Source organism: Orbicella franksi, chromosome 7 (genome assembly GCF_964199315.1).
Source record: "Orbicella franksi chromosome 7, jaOrbFran1.1, whole genome shotgun sequence".
NCBI classification, from domain to species: Eukaryota; Metazoa; Cnidaria; class Anthozoa; order Scleractinia; family Merulinidae; genus Orbicella; species Orbicella franksi.
In genome coordinates this window covers 20,644,542-20,665,822 of record NC_138151.1, presented here as the reverse complement: position 1 = coordinate 20,665,822, position 21,281 = coordinate 20,644,542, and the positions used below count along the sequence as shown (strand labels likewise).

The window sequence follows — 21,281 nt, the reverse complement described above, 5'->3', positions numbered from 1 at the left end:
GACTAACAGTGACTTTGCTCTGACGAAGGCTAACCCTGCAAACAAACTCCTTCACAAACTCGCGATTGCGGTTAATTTACCTTTATCAACTTTGAGTTGATAAGAAACTAGGCGAAACAGTTCAACCCCTATTAAACGGCCACCCTCGGGGAAATGGATAGAAAAGCCGACAGAAAAGCCCTCATCGAGACTGATTACTGGCCGCCTAATAGGGGTGGCCTTTTAATACGGGGATTATTGTAAGTGCAAAATAAAATAATATGCACGGCTGTGAATCTCCAACAAAAATCAGGCCATCGTTGCTTTGTCTTTTGAAGCATTCCAGGCTTCAAGAGAATTTCCCTCTATTAATTATCGATAAAATGAAAATGTTGTAGTCTTTTAGTCTCTGCATTATTGTAACCTATCTACCTTGAAACAAACGTTAAAAGCCAGTTGAAAAGTTTCTCATTCTTAGCACAAAAGCAAAAAATTACAACTAAAGCTAAATCGCAGTTTAAACTATACAACACTCTCTGAGCCGATCTAATCGGCGTGTTGGTTATCAGTTGGCCAACATGTGGGTCAACATATCACCACCCTCCATTTCCGCATTCTTCTCTGATATTAATTCTCTTAAATACCTTTTCTCCTTTTAGTCTTCAAGTCATAGAAATATTATCTATGAATAAAACTTCTTGGTTGTCGTTGCAGTCGTAAGAAATGTCCCATTTCAGACGATTATAAAGAAACGGCACACACTTTAGCTTCCAAAAACGAAGCTATCTCCCGAAAGTAACAACTGCTCTAAAGTAGCAATGGGCCAAGACTGCTAAATACAAAAGAAACAAAGGTCGTCACTCCTGAAACTTTGCCTTACTTTAAATTATTCTGGTTACATAGCTAAGAGCTTGTTCTACTGACTGAGCTTGAAAGAGCGACACAAATGCGTAAACATGGAAAAATTACCAGCATGAAAACAAGATTTTCCCCATAGTCTTTCGGCGGGTAGCCTGCGAACATAAAACGTATTCCGGCTGTAATATGTCTGCGTTCGCAGGCTATTCGACGGGGTGGCCTCTCCATTTATTTCCGTCGTTTATAGCCAAAGAAAATCTAAAACAGGCCAACTGAGTACAGCAAAAATACTGCACGGGTGAGGTTGGGTAAGAAGAAAATTAATCTGTTAACTCTCCCCCTCCGCGGTAACTCTCGTGCAGAGAGAAGGAAAATCTTATATTACTGTTACAATTTTCTCACCACAATGTTATTTTTCATTTGCTTTGTATCTCGTTTCACTTGAGGTCACCTTTGCTGGCGCTAAACAGAAACTGATTGGTCATTTTTAACAATAAGAGCAATTGACGATTGCATTTTACAATTTTAATAACATACTGCACTACTAAAGTGAAAAGATGTGTACCAAATAATTGGTGTCTACAGTCAACTGTCCAAACTTTGAAGGCTTACTACAGTTCTGATGGAGTATAAGAGCCCAATTATTTTAAAACTCTTGAAAAAATGCACTAAGATGTTTTACCTATCTTTAATTACTCTTTGCTTAAGACTTTTACAATTATATGTGATAGTTGAACAATTTAAACGTCAATAAATAGTCAAAATGATCGACCGCGTACTAAAGGATAGCCTGGCACTAGTAGGTTTAATGACCTTTTTCTCAAAATCTACCCGAATGAGTTAGAAATCGGTTCTGATTAAACATTCATGCAAAGTGATATAAAAATCTGTAAGACAGATTTATCGTAGACTAAAAAAATGTGATATTTTGCCCATTTCAAAAAATGGTTCCAAATCTGCTTTACAGAATTGTTTTTAAAATTTTGGCTCTAAACGCGATTCATTCCTACAAATTGACTGTGGAAATTTCATCATGGGTGGTACGGTAGGTCTTCGAGCAATCTTGGATCAAAGACAAGCTTTTGCAACCTTGCGCGGGAATTGAACTGCGCATGCCTTTTATTTAAGCGCGCAATCATAGACCATGTAACCTATGCGAAAAAGCAAGAGTTAATCAGAACTCCTGTACCGGTTGTTTATCGACCTTTGGTCTCATTTTATCAATCCTACGTTTAAACACTTGTTTGAAAGCCTTTTGAAACTAAAGTGGTTTAAAGGGATTCAAGTTTTGAAGTTGTTTCCGTTTCTTCTTAGGGTTACTTGCGTCATTTTTGCTCGCGCGACTGAGTCTGGGATAAACTGTAGTAAGCCACCTTAAGTACCTTTGCTGTTTCAGTCGAACCTCTATTAAGCGGCCCCCTATTAAGCGGGCCAACCTTTATTTAGCGGCCAACCTTTATTTGGCAGCCAACGGCTAAAGTCCTGGAAAAATTGTCAGCTATACACAGTAATAAAAACCTCTATTCAATGGCCACGGCCTGCTTCTTGCCGTCCCAAGCATGATTTTGGTTTGTTTTATACCTCTATTAAATGGCCAGGAAGATTTGAAGTTGGACGGTTTTAGTCAGATGAAGGTAACAGAATGACGATAGGGAAACATAATTGTTTCTTTGGCTTTTGTTATTATTATAACCATTATTGTTCTACTTTTTCTCCACTTGCGTTTGTTTGCAATCATATCTGATAAACTGAAAAGTGGACCACGCCCAACGTTGTTTTCGGGTAAACCTCTATTAAATGGCCACCTCTATTAAGCGGCCAGTTGTCTCGTCGCAGAGAGTCGTCGCTTAATAGAGGTTCGACTGTAATTCTAATTTATAGAGCCAATACGTTCCTTTTCATAAATCACTGGTTTAACAACAAAAGAGAAAAACACATTGTCTACATGTTTTCAACAATGCTGTCTAGTGTTGTAGAGTAGATAAACATAACAAATCCTCGCCATGCAATTTGAAAGGAAAGAGGATGACCATCTCACATCAGCGGTAACCACAATTAACATGAGCAAGTGTGGAGTGATCGACAAAAGTCGACACTTGCACGAGGATTTTTCTAGCAGAAATCGCCGAGACAAGGTTTAAGTATCTGAAAAAGGAGATGTTCAATTACTAGACGTGTCTTATGATCTACAACATTTTCTCTTTGCTAAGAAAAAAAAGACACCTGTCATGATTGAAACATATTATGGCTATTTAATTTTATACCATGCCAGAGAAAACAAACAGCCAATCACAATACAGCAAAGCCGATGGTATAACACCCAGCCTTCCCTTTCGTGCGCTGTGGGTGTGTCGCATTGATTGTGTTGGCCACTGTATTTTCTATGGCATGATTTAATCAAGGCTAGTGTACATACCGAGAAAATACGAGTGACTTGTGGTATATTGTATGATATATACTAAGACACATAACTAGCATGTACTGTACGTGTACCAAGTACGTGTACCAAGTACGGGTAATGTGGTAAAAGAGACCATTCATACGAGGATCATATAGCTCTATGGACATTGTTGGAGATCGGCAAAATGCTGAGATCACTTGGTTTGAGGTGGTCAGACCGACATTGCCAATGCCCCGGTTGGCAGTTGCTATGTCCAAGATTTATGACGTGTAAAGTAACTACCATGATTTCATAAATGCGCATCCACACACGGATCTGGGCATTAACGCAATGCCCAGTTAACACATAGCATTTGGAAAAAAACGCTGAGAGTACAATTTTATAAAAGACCTACAGCCACAGGCCAAAAAAAAAAAAAAGCAAATAATAGCTCTTCCACATGGCATCATCAGACTAGCACAAAGCCTCGGTTTGAAAATGCAAAATAATTGTAAATTCTATCATAAACAGATTATTAAAGCAGCGAACATTAAATTAATAAGCACGTGAAAAAACTAAGAACGCGCCAGAGGTTTGACAAAATTTCGCATGAGCGAGGCTCGGTGGTAAATTTTGAGCATATGACGTAACCATGAACAAGACCTATTGCAAAAAGCGAACGAAGTTTAATTTGCTACCTGATACATACAGGAAATGGACAAACTCACCAATTATTGCAGACAAACAACCATCATGAACAGAACCACAACCGATATAAATGAAAGGCTACGAGTTGTTGCAACACTTATCACTGTAGGAAAAAGAAGAGAGAAAACATTAATTAACTGACTGTGAAAGATACTTCTGAAACTCATAAATTTTTAATTATTTATCAGGTTTAAACAAAGGAAATCATAGTGTTAGCAAATCAGATCTTAATTAGCACAGATTTTCACGTTTTCTGAGCAGTTTTCATTGGAGTGTAGTAAAACCTAAACCAACCAAATTACTTACTAATTAGACTAAGCCAATCTCAAACCGTAGTAAAACCAAAACCAAATCCCAAACCAAGGTTATTGTCCGATTACTTTTGACACTCAAATGAAAACCGCTCTCTTAGTCCGTTTCTCTGAGTTTTAGTTTTAGAGAAAATATATTAGACACTTGAGACAGTGCTTTGACACATTTCCAAACACCTTGAAGTTCGTCAAAAATACTCCGCTGTGAGAGGCATTTACAACTCTTGTGTTGCTGTTTGGAAATGGTGTCCTGTGCTTGATATTTAACATCAAATATTTTTCTCACGAAAGATAGGTAGCCAACACACATAGTGTAACATCCGAAATCCACATGTACAGATAGTAGTTACCAGAGAATACCTCCTGGTTTGTAACACATTCTCGATTTTGTACACAAAAGACTACTTCTGACACCTTTATTAGGGCTTTCAAGAGCATTTTATGTTGAAACAATTGAAACATTCTTAGATACGCTTTTCATATTTTGTCTATGTTGAAGCTGCAAACTGGACTTTTTATTAGGACATCTTACCATTTACAAGTTTTCTTTATAAATAGGAGATTTCCTAGAAAACAAGGGCGTTTCTTGATGTTGAGGACGGTAAGTTCACCAAATGACGTTATAAAATAGTGAGATATTACACAATAACCACACCAAAACACAACAACAAACTGTTGCAAAACAGTTTTCGGTAAAATAGTATATTTCAGTTAGTATATTTCAGTTAACGTAATCATCGTAAAGCTAGTTCAATAGTTATGCACTGCACTTAGAACAAGAAAGAAATATCCTTAAAATCTCCTCTATTTGTATAGCAAATGTGAGTCAAATTGAGTTGTCGAAATACTATTAGCAACTACTCGTTTGTAACTGTTGTCCTTTCAGTAATATCTTTGAGGCCAGCCTGTAAGCGTGTGAGTCACGATCTCCATTATATTCTCCCTGTTCCTTGAGAATGTTTTTGTCCACTTGATACATGTATATAAAAAATCCCAGAGTCAATCTGCTTGTTCAAAGTTAGCTTTGGGTTTTTTATTTTTTAAGCATCTCATAAACGGTCAAATTTGCTCTGGCACTTCTGTAAGATCTCCATCCGCGCAAAGTTATTTTTATAGCGTAGAGCATTTTATATTTCACACTTATTGTATCCTTTCTAGTTTTTAGTCCTATTGTCTTATCTAGGCTTTTGTATTCTAGTTTTTATCACTTACATTTGTAACGTTTAGTGCATAAATACACATTTCTATCGCTTTTCAAATTCTGAGGTCTTATTTCCCTCATTTATTCAAAAATTTTCAGTCACGTAGGGTTAAATGATCTCAGCAAAACGTTGTTTGTTTTTATCTCTATATTTTTATCCTAAAACCCACAGAAAGAGTGGATTGCTTGATTAAATGAAGTTTCCGTTTAACTGCATTTTGCCAACTGGAAATCATCGCTTGAAAGCTAATGAACCAAATTCATTTAAGCTTACCGTATTATGCATACACGCCGCGAGTTTAAACGTAAAACTACTGATCATGATAAGCTTAACTCCAAAGATTATCTGATTGTTTAATTAATCAAGCAGACGCTTAATTGTTTTATGACTGGCTATTTATCTATGGCATAAATAATTGCTTACAATGATAAACATTTCAATTAACATTTACCACCAGTTTTCATCACGACTTTGAAAAATATTTTTTGGAAGCAATGCAAGCACTTACTCAGTGTAAAGTTTCGTCCTTCCCCTATGACATCACTCTCGTCAATAGCTAAGACATCAATGTTGACTTCCACAGAAGGCTTTTTCTTCTCCTCACTCGTAAACGTCAAAGTGCTATAAGGAATCTTTACTGAGGTTTCCTGTTTATCTCCAAGAAGGCTGAAACTGGAAATATCCTGACCGGATATTCTAACAATGTATTCTGTGGCACCGTCTACTTTACTCCAATTGAATGTGTCTGGTTGCGTTGTAGTCACAGCCTCAATTGAGATTACTTCAAAAAACACAAAAATGCACTTAACCAGTTACATGTATAGCATGTTCATTCAATTCACAGCACACCGTCAAATAAAAACACTAGTTTGCAAAATTTTTGTTACGTGAGCTGTCAGATTTAGATCAGTAGAGGTCATACTATTTTCCAAATAATCCAGTCATCTTGCAATCTGGTTGCCTACACAAGCATTCACATAATACACACACACTAGGGCGCTTAAGTAAACCATGACCACGACAGCAACGAAAACATTACCAAAAAAGGTTTAATGAGCAAAACAATAGCTGTGCACGCACATTATAAATCTTTGAACATTTCTTTGCCGTCCTCTGCAAAACAACAACGTGAAATGACCAAGTTACGCGTCATGTACAGAACGTGGAGGACGACGGCTAAGTTGTCGTATTTCCATTTGGAATTGAATGCTGTCATAGCATATTTAGCTTAAGCACGTTTTTGAGCCAGTGACGGGTCGAACAGACTTAGACAATCCAAAATTTTGCTTGTAAAATATAAATTAAATATTTACTAGGCGTCGTCCTCAGCGTCGTCGTTATTGCTTAAGCTCCCTACTATCCATCAAAGAAGGGCACTTAGAAGATATACACAGATTTTCATCCATAACTGCTTGCACAGTTGAAAATTGTATAACAAAAACATGCGCAAGGCTGTTTCATTGACAGCCTGAGCTTGCTTATCTGATTTTGTTCTATAAATTTCAACTGTGCTGGGTAAAGATAAAGAATTTTTATTCATGAAGTGAAATAAGGTAGTGAAACACGTTTCCCATTTCACTTCCAATATTCATTTTCCATGCTTGCCTTTGCTTAAGTGTCATCTTTTTTCAACTGTGGTGTAAACAACACGTGGTACTGTGCGAGTCCTGCATATCAATTTTAATGTTGTGTAATACTACATGGATGTTTAGCAACAACCTATCACATTCCCTTCCAGTCTCTGCTTTTGAACAGTAGCTCAGCTGCTCAAGCATCACATAGCTGCAGAAAGAGACTGTTATATAGTAGCCAAAGTAGGATGTACTTTCCTGACTAGCCCAAGCCTGAAACAAAACAAAACAAAACAAAACAAACAAACAAACAAGAAACCTAACAGCTTACCTTCCGTTTTATTCAGGCTGATGGAAAATGGTCCAGCTGCTTTCTCCAAGGATCTGGCAGTGCAGTAGTAAGACCCATAGTTGCTCTCTTTTACAGGTTGGATGACCAGATTTGTAGCAAGAGACTCCTTAACCTTCGCATCATCAAATGTCCATTCTACTTCAGGTGGTGGATTTCCACTCACAGGGCAGCACAAGGTAACACTGTCACCTATATTTGCTTCATAAGATGTCTTTGGACACAAGGCATCGTCTTTCACGGCATCTAAAAGAAATAGACATAACTTACACAGTAACCCAAAATTAAAGTCATCTCCTTGTTTCTTACTCCAAAAGGTATGTATGTGTGTGTGTGTGTGTGTGTGTGTGTGTGTGTGTGTGTGTGTGTGTGTGTGTGTGTGTGTGTGAGGGAGAGAGGGAAAGAGGGAGAGAGTTACACTGTACTGGTGATACAGCATGGTATTTACTGCTTAGTTTTGTTGCTCAGGTTCACATACATTTCAACTGTGTTTTCGTTACATATGCTCTTCTGAGGATCTTGAATAGTTTACTAAGGAATGTAGAAAGTAACAGAGTTTCTCCCCCTTTTTAGCTAAAAAATAAATAAAATAAATAACCTTTATTTACCCTCGGCAGTGTTTATAGCACAAAGACTAGTGGGCCTGAGCAAACAACTGAAACAAAATCATTAAAATCGAACATGAGATTGTTAAGAATCCCAACTGGCCGGAGGCAAACCAGTTGGCTACTTGCAAGCCAGGCCGAGGATTTGAACTCGGGACTACCATGAAACAAATCCAGGTAGTGTACAGAGTGGGAATCGAACCAGGGACCGCTGGATTGCGAGTCCAACGCGCTGACCACTCGGCCATGCTGCCTCCCACATTTGCCCAAAGCATGTACACAGAATACAAACTTACATGTAAAGCAGGTTCTCAAGATGTAGAAAGTAAAATGACAATGCACAGTTTTCCTTTGAATTTGTGTGCAATTTATAGAAGTGTTGGCAATGCTGATACTGGTACATTGATGGCTAAAATATTTAATGACAACAGAAATGATAGCTATATATGTAAAATCCAATTCGAAAAAAGGAAATCAACTAGTTTCTTTGCCACATGACAAAATAATATAGCGTGGTGATACAAATTAAGCAGAATGTACAAATAAATAAGATGACTAAAACAAGCCAAATGTTTTGAATCCAGATCGATCTTATTTCAAATAAGCGGCAATTCGATTGGCTATTCTGAAGTATTGCGCTGGTTGACGAAGTCCACAGCATCTGTTCTCCAAGTGAACTCAGATTTGAACTTAAACTAAAAAATATCATGTCTTGGAACAGCTTTCCTTCACATATTGCCAATTACCTTATTCATTGGTTTTAACACTCTTAATAGGACTTACACAGCAGACAACACCAAAGAAAAGTAAGACTTCACCAACATCTGGCTTTCTATCCCTTACATTGGCAACAAAACCTCGCCTCTTAAAATCATTCAAACTAATGTCTCACAAACTTCAACATCGAAATAAAAGTGCGCGAGAAAACAACTGAACTCTGTTTCCACACCAACAACAAAGGAAAAATACCACCACTTAGTACATCACATGTTGTGTACAAATTCAACTGCCCCGGTTGTCAGTCAACATTTATTGGCTAAATAGATAGAACTCTTTTCATCTGAACATATGAACACGCTATCTCTGACAAAGAGGGTGCAATATACACACCCTTTTGAGCATTTAATTTTCACAAATATTTTGTGTAATCTACCGGATACCTTCAATTTTGACAATTTTACACCTGATCCTTGTAACAAGGAATACTTTTCAGGCTTAAGCATAATTTAATATGATTTTGCCCACCGCTTTGGAGTCATTTTATCGGCCATGGCTTTACCAATTATCCTTCCAGAAATTGAATTCAGCCTCAACGCAATACTCTACAATGCCACTTTGTTTTCCGAAATCTTGAAAGCTGCATTACAGTTCATGTAAATCATTATTCTGTGACTTCTGTCATCTGCATTCAAAACACAGTTGAAAGTAACAGACTGTCACATCTTTGCAGCAATAAGAAGAGAGAAAACACTAGCCAGGTATTCTTCACCAGCAGGTTTTAACGACTCTCTACCACATGATTTTCCTCTTCGGTGCCACCTTAACATTAGGTGTTTCTTCTATTTATTTAAGGCGAAAAACGGGTAATTTTCTAAGTTACAAAAGGAAAATAGGGCCTTGGAAGTACATGTATGTTAATTTGTGCGGTGCTCCCCATCTTTTCTTGAACAAATTGATTGCACAAAGTACATGTATAGATAAAAAAAACTGTCTGTCTGGGATCCCTAAAATAAGTGCAAAGAGTGAAATTCTATTGGGTACAATTTACACTAGAACAACACTGGAACAAGAAGAGAACCACAAACTCTCCAGCGAGGGAGAGAAAGGGCATTTGTCAACACATACACTTTCTGACTGATTACCACTAGGAAAGGTATTTTAGGGATGTTTTTGCACCGCGAGTGTCAGCCGGCATATGTGCTAACTGCTTAAATTGCTCAAAGCACCATGAAAAAGAAACAGTTCATGATGAGTACACGCACCTCTAACCATTCAAGTACATGTGAGGTCAAGCAAAAACTAGACATCAACTAACCTTTTATAACTCCAAGGAAGGATCTAGCATTTCCAGGTTCCATTCTGTTAGAGGTGGCCCGACACTCGTAATAACCATGATCAGCATGGGCAACATTTTTTATGGTCAGCTGTGATGAATTAGCAGTGGCTGAGATGATTTCATAACTGCTGCCACTAACTTGTTTGCCACTTCTATACCATGTAATGTTTGGAGTTGGAATACCAGTAGCAGTGCAGGTAAAGCTTGCAGAATCACCCACATTGCCATATATTACCTCAGGGACCACAGAGGCGGTAGGAGGCACTGGTTGAACAATAAAACAAATTGCTAGAACTTCATGGAACTCATTCATCTACTAGATATTTGCTACTGATGAATTGCCTTGCTATGGTTTGGGTTTTCCTTGTTTAGGAATGAGTGTAGTCTGTTGTTTTGTAACATATGGTAATGCACAAATTAAGTAATGCAAATCATTACAGAATCGCGCCCATTGAAAAGCGTCGCCTGAGAAAAGTGGAGTAACCATGATGCTTTGCGGGAGCAACGACCTGTAAAAGAGGCTGCAAAGGCTACCAGCAGTTTTGGTCTCTTGAGATCCTTAAGTGATGAATTCCCAAAAGGAAAGTTCTCCCCTGGGGCCTTCAAAACAATACAGATACAGTTGGAGCAATTAGTTTTGTTTAAAAGCCTTGAAATGCACTTTTCATCCCTAAAAGCCTGACTTATTCATATCAACAGAACATCGAGTGTTTACACAAATCACGCAAGTTATCTTTTACTGCAAATTATCGAAGCGCCAAGCAACGCACCCCTTGGGAAAATCCAGTCATCTCTTTGTTTTTTGAAGTGAAACTTTTCAAGTAGTCTTTGTGCCTTTAACTACTTATTTGTGTTAACGGCAGACTTTGTTATTGGAGCATTTTTGATGCTTAAAACTCGCCGACCGAACGCACTTCGAAAAGTAAACATATTTAAGGACGGGGCCTACTTTTTTTAGTGCGCACACTTTGTGCGCATCACGCAAAGCATGGTTTGCAATAAGCACACAAGTTATACCTTATGTATATATATTTTTTTCTTGTAAGAGTTTCAAACTTCAGAAGACATCTTTCCCTTCGCTTAATTAATTTAATCAATTGATTCGCTGAAGCATTGGAAATTGAAATGTGACACAACATGTCTTTGCTTGCAGTATTTTGGAAATTTATCTAAAGAGGGTGACATTGGGGGTTCTGAACACCGCAATACTCAAAAAAATTTGGCAAATACCGCAATACCGCAAAAAAAAAAAAAAAAAAAAAAAAAAAATCGCTAAATACCGCAATACTTCAATACCGAGTGGAAACGCGATGTCATACCGAAACCACTACTCTGTGTGTTAAAGTTTAGAGCAAATAAAATGGAAATAACAATTGAGAATTTGTCAATGAATGTTAGGTCTGGTAATTTTCGATTTAGACAAAATAAGTAACATCCATTGGGGTGGTTGGCTAATAATAAACAAAAAATTACATACCCTTTTACGATTGTGACACAAGGAATTGCGACACAAGGAATTGCAGTTTACCGTTCCTATGAGAGCTAAGTTTAAGCAAACCCCAATGTCCCATCCACTCGCTAACGTAAATTCTACCGTTCAAATATTTTTGTCAACGAAAGAAAGTTTTCGATTGAGATTTGGCAAAAACTGCAGTTGGTGGTATTTCATGCCTGCATGCCCTTACCAAAAAACCGATTTAAACTTTCATGGTCTCGCGCCGCCAGCTGAAAAATTTGCATAGAATGTAAACGACTGATCAACGCATGCCGGTCGATTCAGAGAAATGGAAGTCCCAGATGATTTTTTAATGTAGCCCACGCATGATTTCACAGGAGAAGTCAGGCAAAAAGGACAAGTAAATTGTAAGTTTTTTCTGGTATTTAGTACCGACTATTTTTGAAAAAAACAAACATTATGTTCATGCGTAATATTATCTATGTCGAGCCATGATGGCCACGCAATGGTTCCTAAAGCCCCTGCCAAACGATCGCAACATTTCAACCCAACGTATCGCAACATTGTTGGGCGCAATAGGTTGCGCGCGTTTGGCCACTCTGTTGTGACGTGTTGCGATGTGTTGCGACATGTTGGGTGTTGTTGGCTCAAGTTCAAAAATGGTCAAACTTTTCATGCAACATGTGTGGATGTTGCATGATGCTGTACTCATTTGGCCAGGTTCGTGCAACAATACTGCGCCAGGGCATGCGCACTAGTTCGATTTGCAACACCCAACATGTCGCAAAACGTCGCAACTGGGTGGCCAAACGCACGCAATATGTTGCGCCCAACGATGTGGCCATATGTTGCGTCGAAATGTTGCGATTGTTTGGCCGGGGCTTGCAAATAGTGGGCCAACAATGTTGCGATATGTTGCCATGAAATGTGATCGTTTGGCCAGGGCTTAAGTCTGCTTTGTATCAAGTATCACCCCAGGAGAGAGGGGGCGTTCCCTCGAGGATAAAATATACTTCTCTCGAGCAATTCGCCCTTCTTCCCTTGGCCCTTGTACCGTCAGTAACTCGCAAGGAAAACGTTTTTCCTGCTTCCCCCCACCTCCCCCATCCCCTGTTTACCAAACATCAGATTTTTGTGTGCAGGGGTTAACCTGGTTGTTCACCCCCAGTTTCATTCCAGCAACCGCCTGTTTGAGCTTATTGTTGTATCCAACTGTGCTTTCTGTGTTGATAATCACTCTCGCGGGCATCAGCCACGCACCAGGGCATACAGCAAGGTCAAGTCTAACCTTCGCTTGATCCACCCCCAGCTGATATCTTTGCATGCTCTGTGCCAAGTCTGGTTGTCTGATCGCATCTTCCATCAAAACCAGAAACTCGCTCTGGGCTTCTTTCGCTCGGCCTCCTTCTCCAAGAATACTTCTGTGCACGTTGACTTGTACCCCCAAGATAGAGTAAACAAATGCTTCGATTGACTGACTGATGCGCGAAAGGCCTGCCTGTGTCAAACAGGGGCGAACAATTTGGGGCGAACCAGTCATACTGGCTATAAGCCACGGCATCAGGCTTAAGAAAAGAAATCAGGTATCCGTTGCTTGCCGCCCCTCCTTCATCACTGGATTTATCATACCCGGGGTAAGACACTACTGTTTTCATTGGCCCGTGCCCTGACACACCAATCTATACACTTCCAAGGCCGTGATTTTTCCCGCGTGTGAAGCCAAAATCACTCGATGAATTTATTCCAAACTCGTCGCATATCCTTTTGTTTGAAGCCACGTCATAATGATTATTGGATTTATTAAATGTTGGATCGCCTAGCAAAGCACCAACGTTCTGAATACCGCCAAACTGGTAGAAAATTCGCCTGACAGTAAAATACACGTGGGATTTATAAAAAAGCTCTTATTTGCGGCGGCAGAGTCAGGCTGCTGTCAAAGATTTCTCGAGGAATTCCACAACCTTGTGTCGCACAGAAAACAGCAGAGTTCAGTTGCTGTGGCCAATATGCCACGCCAGGACTGCCTAACCACCGCTTCGATTCCCACGCGCTGTTCCGAGCCGCGGCTTCTTTGGTTTTATCTCTGGCGTTTGCGCCCATTTTGCAAAGTCATTATAGGTGTCCATTTTGAGCGGGTTTATATTTGTACAATATAAAAATGGTTGTGCTTACGATTGTTGCACAAAAGAACGGAGAAACTGTGTACTTCGACCAGCCGACCCCGAAGGTACATTTCATGAAACTCCTCGCTTGCAGTTTATACAATAGCTGGCATAATCTGGAAAGCGTGGGGCAAATATCTTTCAAAGAGTCTGGTGAATTGATTGCCTCTTTACCTCAGGGGCATTACACTGTTGAGAGCCTAGCAAAAGAGCTAACAACCAGTTTGAAAAATTATAGAACGATGCAAAAATTGAAGTAGAAACAAATAAACCCCACTCTGTTCTAAAAATAACCAGATGGGAAACAGACTCGAAAAAACAAATTTCAGTTACTCATGCTTTGGCTAGGTTGCTTGGCCTCGGGCTGTCATTAAGTGACATTTCGTATGTCAAAAAGCTAAACAGCCCAAAGCACATACTTCATTCATTGCGATGTGATCGACAAAACCTAAAACTTTTTAAACGGGAAGAGATCAGAAATTTTAGCTGTGTCGTGGAAACGCGGCGGAAGTGCCGGTTCAGCCTCAAACTGGAGGGCAAATTAAATAAATCCTTGGCTCACGCGGTGAGTCTGTTAGCGCTCGAGGAGCAGTGTGGAGGTGGGAAAAATAACAAAAACAAAAACAAAAATTCAAAAAATTTCAAAACCTCTCAGGAGGGATGGGTGGGTTGTGCACTGAATCAAAATCCCTCTGAGAGGTTCTGGTGGCCACCAGTTTTGCTTTTTTGCCCAAGTCGCTAACATGGTTTAAATAAATATAATCACCTTTATAATGAACTGATCGTTGTAAGTCATACTATTTGCTTCATTATTGCTGAACTTTCTCTGCCTGCTTGGCAGAGAGAGGCCAGGAATATAACATATCAGGTTATTCAGGCGATGGAGGAGAAAAGAAATGACACAAACTAACCTCTTATTCCCCTGAAATTCTATTCCTCAATCGATAATCGGTGAAATACAAATCACGTCATTTTTTGCTTTCTTCTGTCTGCATCACTCCGGCACTTCTTGTGGGAACAAAAAAAGAGGGTGCCTCCTCAATACTCTTTAATTTTTGTAACATTGATGCCGTGGCACTATATTATCGACGAAACTCGTCTGTAAGGACAGCTGGCATAAATATACAGGCGTTTGGCCGAGACGAGCTTGGTAACCAGACCGTGACAAAACATTGTCACACATGGTTATTTTGATGAGAAATTCAGCAAGCTGCTGTGGATTCATCCGTTTCATCATGTCAACAACATCATTTGGTAAGAATACTGAATTTTTTTTCATGATTCAGCATGCCAAAACGCCACCACTGCACTGCTTTTTCCTTAAAAATTTTTGGCTTCTTTTGGCTTTGCTCCATCAATCCATTTCTACCACGTCCCATGATTGTTATACCATCGCAACACATTTGTTCAATAGAAAATAATTCTGTTACCCTTACGCACATTCATATAGGGATGTTCTGTTTCACACCCCACGCCGACAGAATGGATGCGCACTGTTGCCCACACACACACATATACAAGGGGGCGTTCTGTTACCATAGTTAGGGACCTTACGCAAAACACGACGGCAACGGCAACGAGAACGTCACTAAACAAAAGGTTTGATGAGCAAACTATGATAATGGCTGTGCACGTGAATTATAATTCTTGGTACATTTCCTTGCCGTCCTCTGCAAAACAGCAACGTGAAATGACCTATTTCTGCGTTGTCTGGAGAACGTGAACCACAACGGCTAATTTTTCATATTTCTATTTGGAGTTGGACGCATTCGTAGCATATTCAGCGGGGCAAATTTTAATACCGACAAACACACTGGATAGTTTCAAATAAATGCGAAATTCCAAAGTAAAATAGAGGCACATTTTTTACGAGGCGTCGTCCTCGCCGTCGCCGTCGTATATGCGTAAGGTCCCCATTGTTCACACCCCGCGCCGACAAAATAGGGACCTTTAGCACCGAGAGATTTCAGGACGGCGACGGCGCCCGGAAGTGAAGTTTTATTTCCGTTTGACGTCGTACATTTGGCGCGAAGTCGTCTGGGCTCGGCGCCGACCTCAAAAGGCTTGTTTTCACGGTGTGTAGAAAACGTGAGTAGATATGAGTCTTTCGTCCGCTTATACTCGTTTTTTTTTCCCGGCCTTTTAGTTTTCGCAACTTAAGAGAATATCTTCTCGTAATTTACTTGAATAGCTTTTGGCATAAAACGTATTTTGTTCATCGCATTTTAAAAGGACAGCTGTTTGTAGACGCAGACTGAACACGGCGGCATCTGATGATCAAGTGCGAAAATCCAAGTGAGTAAATTAAGCTACCTGGCCAAGGTTTTGGCTGCTTTGATTCTTTATTCTTATCAAAATTATGCATTATGTTTTACCTATCGTTTCCCGTTGTTTCACTCTAGGCCGATGAAGTGGAGCGAAGAACATGATGTGCTTTTTCTGAGAGAAATGCTAGCAAGAAATGTTTTTGGACCAAAGAAAGGAAGTTCCGCTCGTGGACTACTTGGGAAGCGATGGTCGACAGTGTGAATGAAATCCACTCTCCAAAATTCCAACTGAAGGATAAAAAAAGCTGTACGAGAGCGTGGAACCTTCTGCGAAAAAAGTTCAGCAAAAAGATGAGCGAGGAAGAGAAGGCAAGTGAGATTTCTGTGGAAGAGTTAACGGAGAAGGAATCACTGATCGAGGAGTTAGTCGAGAGAGAAGATACCATACAAGCAAAGGCTAAATCGGCATCGAATCAGCAACTCAAGGACAACGAAACTGCAGAGGATATCAGGAAAAAAAGTTATGGAGAGCCTTAAAGTGACCAAGAAACACAATTCAGACGAAGGTGGTAGTTCTCCAAAACGTCGTAAGTCGAGACGTGCAGAACCACTGGTCGACTTTTTGCGAGAGAAAGCAGCGGCTGACCGCGAGATTAGACAACAGGAGTTACGTGCAAAACAACAGGAACAGGAAAGTCAGCAACAAATGATGAAAGCTATGATCCTTCAGCAGCAACAAATGAAAACTGCATTTTTTTTTAATGTTGTTGAAAAGCTGCTAAATACGTAATCAATTATCAAAGTGTCTCTATTTAAAACATGTTGTTGTTGTTGTAGAAGATTTAAGCTTAATGTTTACATGTATCTCAGAACTTTTAAAGATTGAATCTTGGACTAAATTGGAAGCCCCCTGTTCACATGTATACATACTTTGAAGAACAAATGTTTTCAATGTTTATTTTGTTTCCTTTTAAATCGATTACTGGAAATATTTCTCCAGAGTTGGCGGCTCCAGGTCGAAAAAATCAGACGTCTGATTACTATATAAACAAGTTATGGCATTTCGCAGCAAAGCACATACAAGATACATTTTTCCTACGCTGCTTAGACCTATCTTTAGAGTTTTCTTGTAGTCTAAAAATTTAAAGGAATCGATTATGTCCCCGAAAAGCCGTTCCACGGACACTCGCACTGCACTCATTGCTTTATTATAATCTTCCATTTGTTGGGTTAGACGTCCCTGGCGATATGGCGCCTGAAGGTGAATCCGGTGGGGATAAGCCGGATCGCCATAAACGCACATAGGTTGGCCAGCTGGGGAAAAGGCGAAGTTCCCCATGTCGTTCAGAAGCCCAGAGTCAGCGAGCATACCCGCGTCGTGTTTTCGTCCCTCTGAAACAAAAGTTCATAAAAATATCTTAGATTTCGGGAACCCATATGAATAACATTGTAATTAATCTTATTAATATTCAGTGAAAATATTTATTATAAGTTCTTACCTACTGGCCCAAAGATGTTTCCTATAAGTCCGTTCGGTAAGGCAATGAACTGACATTTTAGTCCATGAACCCGTTTGTGTCCATTATACACAATCCTCTGTCCTTTCCCAGGTCTAGAGATTGGTCGGACCGTCCCATCTATGATACCGAAGCAGTTATTTAGAGATCCTTTCCTTGAGATGGTTTCAGCATACTGTTGAAGAGCAACTGAGCTTAGAACATCTCTATTCCACTCTGTTACAAGATGACAGTGGTTGTCATAAATAAAATCCATGACTTCATTTGTAATCAAACTCAAAACAGAAACTGGCCCTAGAAAACATGGAATCATATCGCTAAATCTGCAGGGATAACTTGTTCGTCTCAGCAGCACACACAGTCCCTCCAAACCATCACAAATGCTTCTCTTTTCGCAATGGAACACTGTGGGAATATGTAAGGCATCTGCAAGGCGAGGAAGGTCTCCCTTTTCAACTCGAAATTCGGCTTTGCAGTCAGCTGAATTCATGTTTTCTTGATCGAAAATATCGTACCATTGATAGCCGAAATCTGGATTTTTTGAACGATAACAGTCGTGTAATGGAACAAATTCTTCGTCCGAAATGTTGTTGTCTGCATAGCTAAGCAAAAGTATCTCTCGACAAGTCTTAAATTTGTTCATTTTCAAAGACCTCGGCAAGTTGCCGTCGGAAAATGACGGGTGCTAAAGGTTTATATTTTGGCGCGAGCAACGCCGTCCTCGCCCCAGTCTCTTTCGTCCACCGACGTCGCCGTCGCTATGAAAACTCTCGGTGCTAAAGGTCCCTAATAGAGGCGCGGGGTGGGTAACAGAATTATGGTAACAGAACCCCCCTTATATATATGTGTGTAGTAGGTATAAAAAATTGAACAGTGACATTTCTTCACAAATTGGACTTAAGGCTCATACAATTTTAAGAGAATTTCCAGAGATCACTTGAAGTGTAAATCTTTAAGACGAAATTTTTTTGAACTTCGAGCATTGTGCAGCCAAAAAGCCCATTAACTTGTCAATAAGCAATATTCAAAATGGAGGGTTGGTGCCAAGTGACAGCAAAGAAGGCAATAAGCAAGTAAGTGTGGGCAGAATGCAAATAAAGGGGGTAACCAAGGCAACCTCCCAGGGGTCACCTCCCCCTGGCACCTGTCACACTGAATTCTCAGTGGAGAATAAGTATACTTACCTGGACACAAGAGCCCACCATGAATCAAGAGGCAGGTGGGAGGGGGAAAACCAAAGGCAAAGCGACAAAGCTAGGCAGAGCAAGACCATGAGGGCAAAACTGCACATCAATGGCACAACTACACATGCCCCCGGCGATCATCCACTGGCCAACAGCAGATCTCCCAGTTAACTCTGGTTATTGATAATCTCATTTAATTTGTCGATAAGAAATATTCAAAATGGAGGGTAGGTGCCAATTAACAGCAAAGCAGGCAATGAGCAAGCGAGTGTGGGCAAAGTGCAAATAAAGGGGGTAACCATGCCAATCTCCCACGAGTTGCCTCCAAAGGTAAAGGAACTCCAAGACAGAAGTAAGTGCTTGAAGAAAGGAGGACCCGATGGGAGGCAGCCATGGGGGCCGACCCTCCAAACAATGAATCTCCAAGTACGTAACTGCAGGGAGGCACCCCCCTCCGAGCAAGGCAAGATAGCCAGATAATGCTAACCAGGAGGAGGGCAATGGGCAACAGCAACAAAAACAACCTAAAAAAACAGACAACAACAAAACAGGCTATCAAGCAACAAGCAAATACGCTAATGGAAGCAAGAGGCAAAAATTTGCAGAAGCAACTAAATTAAATGGCACTCACCAAACTATTCCACCAACGATTTGGCTGCACAAGTTACAAGATCAGGTGGGGTTCTATTACATTGTTTGTAAGAATCACTTTTCCACTGACCTAGAACCTGGATAAGGTGATCTGGAACACTGACCCTCGCAGCAGAAGTGGCTGCCCCAATTCAGAATCTGTGACTGGTAAAATCACCAGGGAGATCAGCAGAAAGGAGAATGGCTCTTAACCTGTCTGTGACCAGTGAGCGAGTTAAAGGAAGACCACTTTCTAAAAGGAACAAGGGACCAGGATGATGCCTGCAATGTGCCAAGTAGGAGACAACAGCTTGGACAGCGCACAAAGGCAACAAACCCAGTCCAATCAAATTGTTACACCCTTTTCAAAAGGGTCGGTTTTAGAAGCTTTGATAAAAACTTGAAGGCAAGATAGATCCAGGGGAATGTCCACAGAAACATCAGACACAGACAAATGGAGGCTCGGCTTGAAGGCTGATAAGCTGGGGACAGTGAACTTGGCAGACTGCAAAAAACCAAAAAAGCCAATAGACAGACAGCCCAAAACATAACATCATCAAAGGAATTGAGTTCAAGGTAAAGTCTGCATACAAGCCTAAGTGGCCCACCAGGCCGGAGCTTATCCCGGTTTCTGTAGCATGAAGCAACTAAGAGTATTTCTACTCCCCTCTGGATGGGGTGCTAGTCTATCCCAGGGTTACCCCCAGCATTAAGTTCGCCGGTACCCATTTATATACCTGGGTGGAGAGAGGCACTATGAGAGTAAAATGTCTTGCCCAAGAACACAACACAATGTCCCTGGCCAGGGTTCGAACCCGGACCGCTCAATCCGGAGACGAGCGCAATAACCATGAGGCCACCACGCCTCCCACAATTGAGATCAAGGGCAGAGTAAATTATGCAAAGAATGTTACTGGAAACTGGTAGGTGTGGCACCCTGTGAAGGCTTGATTCCTCTAACAACTCTTTGAAACCAAAGGCAATTCTCCAAGGGGTCAGGGAATCCTTGATCAACATGAAGAGACTGCACCGCAGATAGGTACACTTTAATAGAAGAGTGTCCCAGGGAGTAGGCCAGGTACATGGCAAAAAGGCAAAGGGTCCATCCAGAGGCTGGGCATTGAGAATGATAGGGGCTAAGATGTCCACTCATGACGCAGAAATTTACAAACTTTCCCTGAACACAAATGTAGGTGCAGCACGTTAAATAAGCAAGACCTTGGTACATGAACGAAAGGCAGCAAACTTCTAAATTATTGTGGAAAGCTGGGCTAAGAGCTGGTAAGGAATGAGGACTGGAAACTTCTAGGCACGAGGCGCTTGAGAATGAAAGGTCTGAAAATTAATGCAAGACAAGGCATCAGCTATGCCATTATTTCTTCCTAGAACATGAATTGCAGCAAATGTAAAATGTGAACGACAGCTTCGCTATCCACGTGAAACAAGATTCACTTGCAGGACCAACCAGGACCCCAAACATGGGCTGCCAAAACAACAGGAAAAAGTTCCTTGTAAGCAATGGACAGTGGAAATTGGGGAGTAGACAACCAACCATTGAACCATTCGTTGCCCATAAAAGCACCATTACCAATAGCACCAGATGCATCAGAACAGACAGAGAAGTCAAGCAAAGGCTCAAGGGTGGGAAAAAAGAAAAAGGATATTCCATTCCACCGACCAAAAAATTCTACCCACCAGGCAGTGTCCTTTCTAAATTCCATATCAAGATGTATTGAATGAGAATCATTGCGGAAACAGGACAATAAATCAATCATCTGGCAAAGACAGATGCGGCCTCCCCAAACCACCATGCAGGCATGATGCAAACGACCAATCAATGATTGAAGATCTCTTTTAGCACAGCATTTGTGGGTTGACCAATGGGAGAGAGCCTCTTACAAAGCAGAAAACTTATTAGCTGGATGGTGTGCAATCTGAGCTGCTGTATCTAATTCAATTCACACAATTACCATGCAGGAGGCTGCACCCAAGCATTTCTGAGGACGCAAAGGAAGACCCAACCTGGCAACCACTGCTACAGCTACT

General features: G+C 40.6%; 2 protein-coding genes and 2 pseudogenes across 2 annotated transcripts in view; 1 reads left to right on the top strand and 3 right to left on the bottom strand.

Annotated features, from left to right (window-relative positions):
• Nucleotides 1-357: 357 nt before the first annotated feature.
• Nucleotides 358-21,281, bottom strand: part of LOC145493634 (limbic system-associated membrane protein-like) — a 48,662-nt gene continuing 27,738 nt past the window's right edge. The window contains exons 3-8 of the mRNA XM_081473118.1: nucleotides 9,999-10,283; nucleotides 7,341-7,604; nucleotides 5,947-6,219; nucleotides 3,946-4,028; nucleotides 2,274-2,982; nucleotides 358-2,239 (exon numbers count right to left, since the gene is read on the bottom strand). Coding sequence (XP_081329244.1) covers nucleotides 3,949-4,028; nucleotides 5,947-6,219; nucleotides 7,341-7,604; nucleotides 9,999-10,283 — 902 coding nt within the window. The 3' untranslated portion in view covers nucleotides 358-2,239; nucleotides 2,274-2,982; nucleotides 3,946-3,948. The remainder of the gene's footprint in view (nucleotides 2,240-2,273; nucleotides 2,983-3,945; nucleotides 4,029-5,946; nucleotides 6,220-7,340; nucleotides 7,605-9,998; nucleotides 10,284-21,281) is intronic.
• Nucleotides 16,086-16,441, top strand: LOC145492663 (uncharacterized; annotated as a pseudogene).
• LOC145492386 (uncharacterized) lies at nucleotides 16,840-18,164 on the bottom strand. The gene is made up of 2 exons (XM_081471833.1): nucleotides 17,404-18,164; nucleotides 16,840-17,296 (listed from the first exon to the last, which is right to left on the bottom strand). The coding sequence occupies exons 1-2, from the start codon at nucleotides 18,062-18,064 to the stop codon at nucleotides 16,884-16,886; spliced, it is 1,074 nt and encodes a 357-aa protein (XP_081327959.1). The 5' UTR covers nucleotides 18,065-18,164; the 3' UTR covers nucleotides 16,840-16,883.
• Nucleotides 19,265-21,046, bottom strand: LOC145492391 (uncharacterized; annotated as a pseudogene).

Excerpts from the sequence above, each read along its gene's own strand:
- LOC145492386 (XM_081471833.1), bottom strand. The coding sequence starts at position 18,064 with ATGAACAAATTTAAGACTTGTCGAGAGATACTTTTGCTTAGCTATGCA. Across the intron at positions 17,297-17,403 it reads AAACATCTTTGGGCCAGTAG|AGGGACGAAAACACGACGCG; the intron begins GTAAGAACTTAT and ends CTTTTGTTTCAG.